Source organism: Emys orbicularis, chromosome 3 (genome assembly GCF_028017835.1).
Source record: "Emys orbicularis isolate rEmyOrb1 chromosome 3, rEmyOrb1.hap1, whole genome shotgun sequence".
NCBI lineage: Eukaryota > Metazoa > Chordata > Testudines > Emydidae > Emys > Emys orbicularis.
The window spans coordinates 8,617,424-8,629,967 of record NC_088685.1 but is presented as its reverse complement, the minus strand read 5'-3'; the positions used below and the strand labels follow the sequence as shown (position 1 = coordinate 8,629,967).

The 12,544-nt window shown below is 39.4% G+C and overlaps 1 protein-coding gene across 1 annotated transcript in view; it reads left to right on the top strand.

The window, feature by feature from the left end:
* KIF13B (kinesin family member 13B) overlaps positions 1-12,544 on the top strand; it is a 199,254-nt gene that overhangs the window by 102,816 nt on the left and 83,894 nt on the right. The window contains exons 12-14 of the mRNA XM_065400572.1: positions 3,180-3,290; positions 7,776-7,910; positions 12,155-12,285. Of these exons, the coding sequence (XP_065256644.1) occupies positions 3,180-3,290; positions 7,776-7,910; positions 12,155-12,285 (377 nt within the window). The remainder of the gene's footprint in view (positions 1-3,179; positions 3,291-7,775; positions 7,911-12,154; positions 12,286-12,544) is intronic.

The following is a 12,544-nucleotide window of genomic DNA, read 5'->3' as shown; positions in this document are numbered from 1 at the left end:
GACATACAGCTAGAACTAGGGACACAGACATTTGAAAGACTGTGCTTGCTATTGGGAGGGCTTTACCTAACTACCCAGGAATACAGCAGAATTACAACACTTTCTTCAAGATGTAAATAAGTTCACATGACTTCTGTTTACCTTACAACTTCCAAAAACATTTAACAATATTTATTATGAATTTATCCCCTATTTCAGGTGTTGAAGACAAGATACTTGTGATTAATTTGTGCCTCAAACTGAAGCATGCAGGAGCATGATCTAATGGTTAGAAAACAGGGCTAGGAGTTAGGGTAGTTTTCGGTTCGCTTCCCAGAACCGCCAAAGAAGTTGCTGTGATTATGGCCCCAGCCAAGTTATTTAATCTGTGTCTGTTTCTCATTCTGGAAAATTGGGATAATACTACTTCCATCAGAGGAGTGTTATGGGGCTCAATGGTTGAGGCTTTCAAAAGTGACTAGTGATTTTTTTGGTGCTTCAGTGTTGGGGTGTTTAAGTTGAGACACGTGAACTTGCTGAGCATCGCCCCGCCCCCTCTGAAAATTAATCCCTTTTAAGGTATCTTAAGTCAGGCACCCAAAATCAGTAGTCACTCTTGAGAACAAAAACAAACGCCAACAAAAAACGCACACATGCCAAAATTTTCAGATCCTTGGAGATCCTTTGAGAAGTACTGTGTGTTTATTTTATGGTTTTGTTTTCATTTTCTATCTGGTTGTTGATAGAAAGGGATTAGTGCCGAAATAATGGAAGCCAGCTCTCTCTCAAACAATGTAATATAAGTGATCATTCCTTTTCTGTGTGTTAAATCCTACCCCCACCATCATCTCAATGGAATTGACACAAAATACAAAAATGCTATACAGCTTGTAGCTAAAAGTCTGCACTGTAAAGATCATAAGCTATATTTGTATCCTCTCTTCCCCTCCAGCTTATTGCATTTGTATATGACCTATTTATCTTCATAAAATAATCGCTTACACATATTTCTAAAAAAAAATGTTTAGTGACCCATATGGACAGTCGCAGAATTACATTCTGAAGTTCCCATCTAAATTTAGACCTTACCGTGTATTTTTCCTTTTGGCGTCAGTGTCTCTCACTTTCTCTCTCAAATAGCTGTAAGCAGAACAATATCTGACACTTTCATTTTTTACTGGACGAATAAGATTCATTCCTCTCCTTTGATCTTTTTATTTTATCTATACTAGTTGAGTCAAGTTAACCTAACTCTTCTGGAACTAATTCCAAAATGTGGTACTGTGTCCACACTAAGTCTACTAACATTTCTCTGCTGATCTTGGAAACTAAACAACCAACTAATTCAGACTCTCTGGGGATGCGCCTGCTTTCCTACATTCTGGTTTTGGTCCTGTGTATCTGAGAGCTTTGTATTTTGTTCTAATAAATATGCAATGTTGTGTCACCTGGGTGTCAAAATAAGGTTAATAATGCTTAGCGCTAATTTTATATATCTCATGCACATGCGCTATCCAAACAGCAACCAAAAAATCCTCCTTGTGTAGGTATAATTGATCTCCATGCTGATGGAGAAGCAGACACAGATGTTAAGTGATTTGTCTAAGATCATATGAAATAACCAAAGCAGATTTAGAACTTGAAAATAACTTATTTCCAACTTTGTGCTTTGCTCACTAGATCCCATTGCCTTTGCTTACTCAATACTTTATTAGAATTAGGCATATTAGATCTTTGTTCTAGAGACTGCACTGGCTTCCGTTTCCTTCATGGATACAGTCCGTGCTGTTGGTTTGTGAGCTATGAATTCCTTATGATTTAGATATGTAAAAGGTGGCCTTTCTGCTGCTGAGATGCTCCAGCTGACAGTCCCTAGACTAGTATATCTGAGGGCTGGGGAAACTCCAGTACAGAGGAGGAACCTACACTCCTAGCTCTTGCTTCTGCTCTTGGTCAAAGAGATCAGGAGTCTGTTCAGGGCATGCAGCGAAGTCTCTGTGCTTACCTTGGATTCTTCTTGAAGGAATTATGGTTGTGGGGTTAGGAAGTTGGTCCAATGAGGAGCTATGTTTCACAGAATCGTAGAAATGAAAGGTCAGAAGTGACCTCGAGAAGTCATCTAGTCCAGACCCCTCTGCCGAGGCAGGACTAAGTATACCTAAAGCATCCCTGACAGGTGCTTGTCTAACCTGTTCTTAAAAAGCTCCCATGATGGGGATTCCACAACCTCGCTTGGAAACCTTTTCCAGTGCTTAATTATCCTTATAGTTAGAAAGCTTTTCCTAATATCTAACCTAAATCTCCCTTGCTTGCATGATTGACATTGTGTAAACACCAAGTGGTTGACAGTATTTTCATTTTGTAAATGGAAATGATACACAAATAAGCATAAATTATTATAACAAATCTACTTCCTATTGAAGATAGTATAAGAAGAATACCCTAGTACTAGTACTGGTGGACATTACATATGATACAGAAACATCAGCCCCATACCAATCTCATGGGGAAAATATCTATCCACTTGCCTCCTTGAATAAGCATGAGGCTCTGACTCAGTCATGAAGGCCAACGAACTTGATGAATTGACAAGGGGATAGAATTCCAGTGTTAAGCATTCTGTTAGGATCACCCTCCCTCCAGCTTTGCAAAATACAAACAGGAGTGTTTCAGCTGTCTGAGTGATCCATGTGGAGAAAAGTGATCTCTTAGGAGCCGATCCCCGGACCATGCAAAATTAAATCTCCGCAATAATGACCATGCCAATAATCATTGGGACCCTAACTGCCTTTTTGTGGGGAAAATCATTGAGAAAGTGATGGCAGGCCAAGCCCAGCATTTCTGACAATCTCTCTGATTCTTTTAGATACCAACCAGTGAGGCTTCAGAATTGAACATGGCAACAAAATGGGCTTAGTATATGGTTGATCTCTTCATGGCAATGGAAAGACTTCTTGTAATTGATTTACATTAGGGCAGATAAACTCTCTTTTGAGGGTCTGTATTTGGAACTAGCAGTACACGAGAGAAGTGGTGGTGATAAGTGATTTGGTTAAATGTGTCGAGGGAGATGAATTCTTTCTGTGGTAGGAGTGGGGGTTAAGTTTCCTTTATTGACCTGTCTAAATTGATGTCTAATCTATAAGGATAATCTAGGTCCTAATATCAAGGAATTCAGTGTCTTGTTTTTTCATTTGCAGGCTATGAAATCACCAGAACTAAAGGATCGGTTGGAGGAATCTGAGAAATTGATCCAGGAAATGACTGTCACCTGGGAAGAGAAATTAAGAAAAACAGAGGAGATAGCACAGGTTTGCATTTTCTTTGATTTTGGCAGTGAGGGAGAAAATCTTATTACTTACTTCCTTTGTTTATCCCTTCATAATAGTTGTCAGGATAGCCCTTCACGTTTATGGGTAAGTAGGTCAAGTTCATTGCCCTTTTAAAGGGCTTCTGCTTAATTCCTGGGATAGCAGGTTACATCACAGATTACTGCTCTGGGGACAATAATAAACCTTCAGACTCTATGTAAATTGAGAGATTGCTTTTAAAAAAATCCATGGATGGAGAGGATTAGAGGGTTTTTTTACCTTTCAGACAGTGAAATTGTTGACTGTGGTTAAAGATAGAGTGTGAGTGCATTAAATACAGGGTTATGTGCTGAATACCTCAAAAAACAAAGTTAAGGAGCATTCAGAATATTAAAAAATAATTGAACTTGTCTTTTTTCCGTTTTGTAACTTCAAAATCCCCCTGTATGCTCAACACTTCTCTTATCCCTGATGTTTAGAGCATTCAGCACATAACAGCAAACAATAAAGTTGAAAGTTTGTGCAGTTCACCGTGACACTTCCCATCCTTACCAAACAAGTGTAAGCACTTGCACTGAAAAACCTATTGAAAGCTCACATAGATAGCATATTAAATAATGAGAAAATATAACCCTGTGATACAAAAGTGCTTTTGTAGGTGACATGATCAGAAACAAGGTTAGCTTGTTGGCCTCAGACCTCTTGAAAGAAATGGTATTTACCTTTTTTTCTTTATGCTCCTAAATTCTTGACCTGTTATAACATGTTTACAGAGCTGAGATCTTCAAGAGCCTTATCGTAGTTTCTGGGGAAAAAAGTGAAATGTTGGCAGTGAAAGAATAAGAACCAGTGCTTGTGCAATGCTAAGTGTAAAAGGTTTAATTGTTAAGCTGTATCAAGTGGAGTGATTTATTTTTGGTCTTGTGGCTTATATCCAACCTGCATTTTAGAGTGGGGGAAAATGTAAATGTGCACAACCTCACTTCCATGTCAAACCTTTTACCGATTCTTGGTTTGCTAAAGATGAATACTTTCACTTTTGCTGCATCAGGTTTTTAAATAGTAAAGTCTTAAGGTGTTTTTTTTTCTAATGCTGTCTATGATAAAACTGCTGGAATTCGTTTGTAAAATGGTGTGAGAGTATTTTGTTTGTTTCTCTCTGTTTTTGATTAGAAAAAAAGTGCTAGCTTATCGGGTTCTTTAATACAAACTTTACATCTTCACCTACCGTAATATTTCTTCCACACCAGAAAGCATTAATAATATAAATATACATCTCCAAGAACAGAGATGATTCAATACAATAGAACTTTCAAGAATCCACCTTGTCCTTCCCAGGAGCATGAGGGAAGGAAATATTAAAAATGCCCAATATCGGATACAAAATGACGGGGTTGAAAAGAAAAGCAGCGAGCTGTGGTGATGAGGAAACAAAGTTATCAAAACATTATGGGGAATTAAATAAATGTCCGTTCACTCAAAATTTTAGAAGCATACAATAGGAAAAGCACAAGTTATGAAAATTACTTAGACAAGTTAGATGTCTGCAAGTCACCAGATTCTGATGTAATATATCCTAGAATATTCAAGAAGCTGACTGAGGAGATATCTGAGATATTAGCAATTATCTTTGAAAAGTCATGGAAGATTGGAGAGATTCCAGAGGACCGGAAAAGGGCAAATATAGTGCCCATCTATAAAAAGGGGAATAAGGACAACCCGGGGAATTACAGACTAGTTAGCTTAATTTCAGTACCCACAAAAATGGAGCAAATAATTAAGCAATCAATCTGCGAACACCTAGAAGATAATAAGGTGATAAGTAACAGTCAGCATGGATTTGTCAAGAACAAATTGTGTCAAACCAACATAATATCTTTCCTTGACAGGGTAACAAGCTTTGTTGATAGCGGGGAAGTGGTAGATGAGGTATATCTTGACTTTAGCAAGGCTTTTGATACTGTCTCACATGACTTCTCATAAACAAACTAGGTAAATGCAATCTAGATGGAGCTACTACAAGGTGGGTGCATAACTAGTTGGAAAACCATTCCCAGGAGAGTAGTTATCAGTGGTTCACAATCAAGCTGAAAGGGCATATCAAGTGGGGTCCTGCAGGAATCAGTTCTGAATCTGGTTCTGTTCAATAGCTTCATCAATGATGTAGAAAATAGCACAGAAAGTACACGTATAAAGTTTGCGGAAGATACCAACCTGGGTGGGGTTGCAAGTGCTTTGGAGGATAGGATTAATATTCAAAATGATCTGGACAAACTGGAGTAATGGTCTGAAGTAAATAGGATGAAATTTAACAAGGACAAAGTACTCCTTAAGAAGGAACAATCAGTTGCACACCTACAAAATGGAAATGACTAACTAGGAAGGAGTACTGTGGAAAGGGATCTGGGGCTCATAGTGGGTCATAAGCTAAATATGAGTCAACAGTGTAACACTTGCAAAAAAAAAAATCATTCTGGGATGTATTAGCAGGAGTATTGTAAGCAGGACACAAGAAGTAATTCTTCTGCACTGATTAGGCCTCAACTGGAGTATTATGTTCAGTTCTGGGTGCCACATTTCAGGAAAGATGAGGACAAATTGGAGAAAGTCCAGAGAAGAGCAACAAAAATTATTAAAGGTGTAGAAAACATGACCTGTGAGGGAAGATTGAAAAAATTGGGTTTGTTTAGTCTGGAGCAGAAAAGACTGAGAGGGGACATAACAGTTTTCAAGTACATAAAAGGTTGTTACAAGGAGGAGGGAGAAAAATTGTCCTCCTTAACTTCTGAGGAATGGACAAGAAGCAATGGGCTTAAATTGCAGCAAGAGCGGTTTAGGCTGGACATTAAGAAAAACTTCCTAACTGTCAGGGTAATTAAGCACTGGAATAAATTGCCTAAGGAGGTTGTAGAATATCAGTCATTAGAGATTTTTAAGAGCTGGTTAGACAAACACCTGACAGGGATGGTCTAGATAATACTTACTCCAGCCATGAGTGCTGGGGTCTAGACTAGCTGACTTCATGAGGTCCCTTCTGGTCCTATGATTCTATGATTGTTTGCTATACTATTGAAGATTTTAGTTTAATTTTTTCCCTGGGCCTATGCACTTAAATTTTTTGCATAATACAGAAACTCTGGCTCTCATATATTTTTAAAGAAAATCTTGCATGATTCAGACCAGGAATCAACTCTTTCTTGGGCCTGTGGGTCCTGTGTCTACCAATAGGTTATAGAGAACAACAGCCTTGAGTTTATAGACTGGAACTGTGTGAGGAAATAGCGATTTTAATCATGGTTCTGCCGTGGACTTCTTGTGAAAGTTACTTAACCCTTCTATTTCTCAATTGCCCCTCTGCTTAAAAAAAAAAAGGTAGGGGGATTACTTCTTTTGCTTACATGAGGCAAGACTATAACAGAGTTCTAAAAATAACTAGATAAGTTCACGGAGGATAGGTCCATCAATGTCTATTAGCCAGGATGGGTAGGGATGGTGTCCCTAGCCTCTGTTTTCCAGAAGCTGGGAATGGGCGACAGGGGATGGATCATTTGATAATTAGCTGTTCTGTTCATTCCCTCTGGGGCACCTGGCATTGGCCATTGTTGGAAGACAGGATACTGGGCTAGATGGACCTTTGGTTTGACCCAGTATGTCGGTACTTATGTTCTTATGAGCATTGTGAGACAACTCTGGGAAATTCCTTGTATTACGGTGGTGGGGAATTCTCTCCTTTACAATCCTAGCTTTAGTAGATGATGGACCCTCACCCGATCCTCAGTTTTCTGTTTAATTTCTGAGCTAGGTGGTATTATTAACCAAACTGTGGCCATTCTTTTAGGAAAGAATGGCAAGATAGAAAGATATCTATCCACTACAAAGTCAAAAATGTTTGGGTGAAGAGTGGAATACTGGGAGAAAAACTTTTAACATTTCCCTGTAAAAGATGTACACTTTTAATAAAGTACTGCTTTGTTGTTGCACTCTAAGAAGTCAATTGATGAGAATAATATACCATCTTAAATTCTACTTAAATTTTGTTTAGCAGGAAATCTTTCCTGCATTACTTAAATAGAATTTCAAATTTGTTGGTGTTCAGTTTCTATGGGACAAAGATGAACAGAGTTTGACTTGGCAAGGATTTGACTGAATTTGTTGCCTCCTAGCTAAGAATGGGAAACAAAAGGCTGTAGAGATGGCTTTGTGTTGCTGTTTCACTATTTCAAGGAGGCTATATTGAAGCCCAGGCAGATCTACAGTGTGATCCTCACAACTATACTCGTCTTTCGCTAACAAGATGTAACCCTCTGAGACTATAGGGTTCCAACATGCAGTGGCAAGAGGCCCATCAAAATTAGTTTCCTGGATACCTTGTTTAATCTAATAAATTGCTGCCTATTATGTTGGTTTGATTTCTTAGCAGGTAGTAATGTGTACTGTAATATATCTGTTTCTTAAACATTAATATTTTGGAGGTTTCTCTTACAGGAGCGGCAGAAACAACTGGAAAGTCTTGGCATATCTCTTCAGTCTTCTGGAATCAAAGTTGGGGATAACAAGTGCTTCCTCGTTAATTTGAATGCAGATCCTGCTCTCAATGAACTTCTGGTCTACTATTTAAAGGTAAAATAACACTTTGTTTCAACATGTTTAAGTGGATCATTTAATCCTGTGAAAATGCATATGGGTAGAGAGTTCATTATGAGAAACAGACTTCAGAGGTGTTGTTTAGTGTCCATTGGTTAGCAAAAATGGCACAAATACAGCTTGTTTTTAATTGCAGCTCATCTTTACTGTTACAGAGAGCCAGAAAGCAGTGTAAATGTGTCTTAGTAGCATTTTGTATCCTTAGAAATTTTCCCTTTTACAAGCAGTTGTCTGGCCTTTACAGCTCTCTTTGTGTAGCTTTACTCAGAAAAGTGATTATGCAAAAATGGGGGCATCTTACTAGATCAATTTGCTTCTCCATGTATGTTCACAGTTATATATACTGACTTCTAAAATGAGTTTTTACTTCTGTTATCACTGCAGAATCAATATGGCTCTGGGGAGAGAGCTGGGTTCTGTTGAGGTGCAACTTCTGATTGTAGAATTCCATATTATTGGTGATGGGTGCAAAAGAATGAACCCAGTTTAAGTCTTGGATTCTGGGCTAGTTTGTAAATTGAGCAGGTTTGATCTGGAGGCAGAGTGACAAATGGAATCTATGCTGCAGTTTTAAGTCACTTTTCAGCAATTTAATATTAAGTTCAAGTGCCAAAGTTCTCACATTGTTGGTTGTTAATGATTTCCCTCCCACTGAAGTGGAATACAGTAATTTGTCTTGAGGCAGTCACATGATTAGCATTTGGCTAAAAGTGGTTTTGTGCCGCCTCTCTTAGGAGATGTATGTTATCTTCTTTTTAGATCAGTCATTGTATATCACAGAGCAAACCGCTACCCAAAGAATTAAAACAAAAGAAAAAACCCTTATTCATCACTGCCCCTTATAACCATTAATAAACAACAAAAGAGCTGATTCAGGATTTTTGGAGAGGAGTCAAAGCATTTCCAGGCATCTTGTATGTAGGAGTCTGGATTCTGAGTCATACTGCTAAGTCAGCCTCAACTCTGACAGCTATTGAGACTGTGGTGGTTTCTTTGTTGCTTAATGTGAATACATAACAAGAATACATTAATGACAAAGCACATTCAGAAGGATGACCTCAGTCCATGTGCAAAATGCACTCATTGTTATGTGGTGTAGGATGGGGAAACTAGTAAAAATAATACTCAATGTTCTTGCAATTCCCTTTCAGATAGAACCAGAACTATCGATCTTAGAGTTGTATTTTGCTTCTCATTACTGTTATAGTCACTAAAAATCAAATTTAGAAGCCATGTCATGCTCGACTCCTCCCATTTTGGGGTAAAAATCTCAGCCTGGTCTAGGGTTTGTGTTTGTATTATTTTTTAGATTTTTTTATTTCGGATTGATTTGTTTCAGACTTTCTTTTTGGGTGATTTCAGATTTCTGAGTAGAATGGGGTTTCAGTTTTGTGTCATTCTTGTGGAGAAAAGGCTTTTTCAAAGAGGAAAGTTTTTGCTGAATTTCCTGAAGAAGATCAGAATTTGGATCCACCAAATCTCAGAGCCAGCTCCCTTTTGTCAGTCTAGCAGTCATCTTCGACCTCTTTTGTGTTGAGCTATCTGAGCTCTGCAAGAGCTGGGTAGCAATCTAGAGCAGGGGTTCTCAAACTGGGGGTCGAGACCCCCTCAGAAGGTCGTTAGGTTATGTGGGGGGTCGCAAGCTGTCAGCCTCCACCCCAAACCCCGCATTCCCCCAGCATTTATAATGGTGTTAAATATATAAAAAAGTGTTTTTAATTTATAAGGGGGGGGGTCGCACTCAGAGGCTTGCTATGTGAAAGGGGTCACTAATACAAAAGTTTAAGAATCACTGGTCTAGAGCTCCCTTTGGTTGGGGAATTATTAGCTAAATTGGAAAAGATGGGGATCAATATGAAAATTGAAAGGTGGATAAGGAACTGGTTAAAGGGGAGACTACAATGGATCATACTGAAAGGTGAACTGTCAGGCTGGAAGGAGGTTACTAGTGGAGTTCCTCAGGGATCAGTTTTGGGACCAATCTTATTTAATCTTTTTATTACTGACCTTGGCACAAAAAGTGGTATTGTGCTAATAAAGTTTGCAGATAACACAAAGCTGGGAGGTATTGCTAATACAGAGAAGGACCGGGATATCATACAGGAAGATCTGGATGACCTTGTAAACTGGAGTAATAGTAATAGGATGAAATTTAATAGTGAAAAGTGCAAGGTCATGCATTTAGGGATTAATAACAAGAATTTTGGTTATAAATTGGGGACACATCAGTTGGAAGTAACAGAGGAGGAGAAGGATCTCGGAGTATTGGTTGATCACAGGATACTATGAGCCACCAATGTGATATGGCCGTTAAAAAAGCTAATGCGGTCTTGGGATGCATCAGGCGAGGTATTTCCAGTAAAGATAAGGAGGTGTTAGTACCGTTATACAAGGCACTGGTGAGACCTCATCTGGAATATTGTGTGCAGTTCTGGTCTCCCATGTTTAAGAAGGATGAATTCAAACTGGAACAGGTACAGAAAAGGGCTACTAGGATGATCCGAGGAATGGAAAACCTGTCTTATGAAAGGAGACTCAAAGAGCTTGGCTTGTTTAGCCTAACCAAAAGAAGGCTGAGGGGAGATATGATTGCTCTTTATAAATATATCAGAGGGATAAATATCAGGGAGGGAGAGGAATTATTTAAGCTTAGTACCAATGTGGACACAAGAACAAATGGATATAAACTGGACATTAGGAAGTTTAGACTTGAAATTAGACGAAGGTTTCTAACCATTAGAGGAGTGAAGTTCTGGAACAGCCTTCCAAGGGGAGTAGTGGGGTCAAAAGACCTATCTGGCTTCAAGACTAAGCTTGATAAGTTTATGGAGGGGATGGTATGATGGGATAGCCTAATTTTGGCAATTAATTGATCTTTGATTATTAGCAGGTAAATATGCCCAATGGTCTGTGATGGGATGTTAGATGGGGTGGGATCTGAGTTACTACAGAGAATTCTTTCCTGGGTGCTGGCTGGTGAGTCTTGCCCACATGCTCAGGGTTTAACTGATTGCCATATTTGGGGTCGGGAAGGAATTTTCCTCCAGGGCAGATTGGCAGAGGCCCTGGAGGTTTTTAGCCTTCCTCTGCAGTGTGGGGCACGGGTCACTTGCTGGAGGATTCTCTGCACCTTGAGGTCTTTAAACCACGATTTGAGGACTTCAATAACTCAGGCATAGGTTAGGGGTTTGTTACAGGAGTGGGTGGGTGAGATTCTGTGGCCTGCGTTGTGCAGGAGGTCAGACTAGATGATCATAATGGTCCCTTCTGACCTTAAAGTCTATGAGTCTATGGTTGATGAAGAGCTCTATTCTAGGGTGTAAAGAGAAGTTGTGCCCAATTGTTCTGGGTATTCTACATGTAGACTAGTGCCACATACAACTTGCGGCATACTCTAAGTGGTCTGTATGCTACCATTATCTGTTCTTAACTAGTAGTCCCTTGTTAGCCTCTTACCATTGCTACAGTCAGTTCTTTACATTGAAGGTACGTCTACGTGCTGCCAAAAGAAGCATGCAGTGTAGAGTACACACCTGTGTAGCTGCCCTAGCAGGGATATAAATAACACTGTAGCTGGTGAGGCATGGCTTAGGCAAGTAAAGAAACATCTGAAGGGTGGGGGTACGTAAGTAAGTAGGGGAAGACTCTGGTAGCGGGGCAGGGCTCTCCCAGCTCCCTGTTGCTGGAGCCTTTCCCTGCTGCAGGAAAAAACTCTGGCGGGGGAGGGAGGTGGTGGCAGCAGGGAAAGGCTGAGCCATTCCTGTCTGCCTCTCCACTGCCAGAGCCTTTCCTGGGCAACTGTAGCTACACACTGAAGTGTGGATGCAGCTTGCTTTCCACTGCAGCATGTAGCTACACGCTGCTGCTGGTGTGTAGTGTAGTGTAGATGTAGCTCAGCATAGCACTTCTCAGTCGCAAAAGGATTCCAAAGTATGGGCCTTTTTCACTCTTTGACATGAAGGTCTAGTTCAATCTAAAATTTGTTGTTATTCATGTCACTTATAAATCAGTTCAATTCCATTTCTCTGATTGTTTCTAGTTATAATGTCTCCTTCCCCTTTTTAAAAAATTACTAAGTAGCTTTCAAAACTTCAGTAATTAAGGGAATGGGCATGTCCAAAAGGTAGGATGCAAGAGTGTGAGGTGTGCACGCACTATAGAGTAATCAGTGGGAAATTTCTGCTACCGGTTGCTAACATCTGCATTTGATTCTTCCACAGGAGCACACATTAATAGGGTCAGATGACTCCCAAGATATCCAGTTATGTGGAATGGGAATTCTTCCTGAACACTGTATTATTGAAATAACCTCAGAAGGACAGGTTATGCTAACACCTCAGAAAAATACTAGGTAATGTTACAAAATATTGTAAAGTCAGTTCCATAACTTTAATTTTAGTAAATAGGGTGAATGGTGCATGAAGATGATTTCTAAATAAGCTTTTTCCCTTAATCTCAAGATAAAATGCTACTTGGCTTCTGTTTAGATTTTAATAATTAGCTTGCGGTGTTCCCCATGAACAGCTCTGTCAGTGCATCTCATTCCTAATAGATAGTATCCTTGCTCTTCCAGTTCTGGGTCTTTTTGGATTAGCTTTCAAACAGAATAT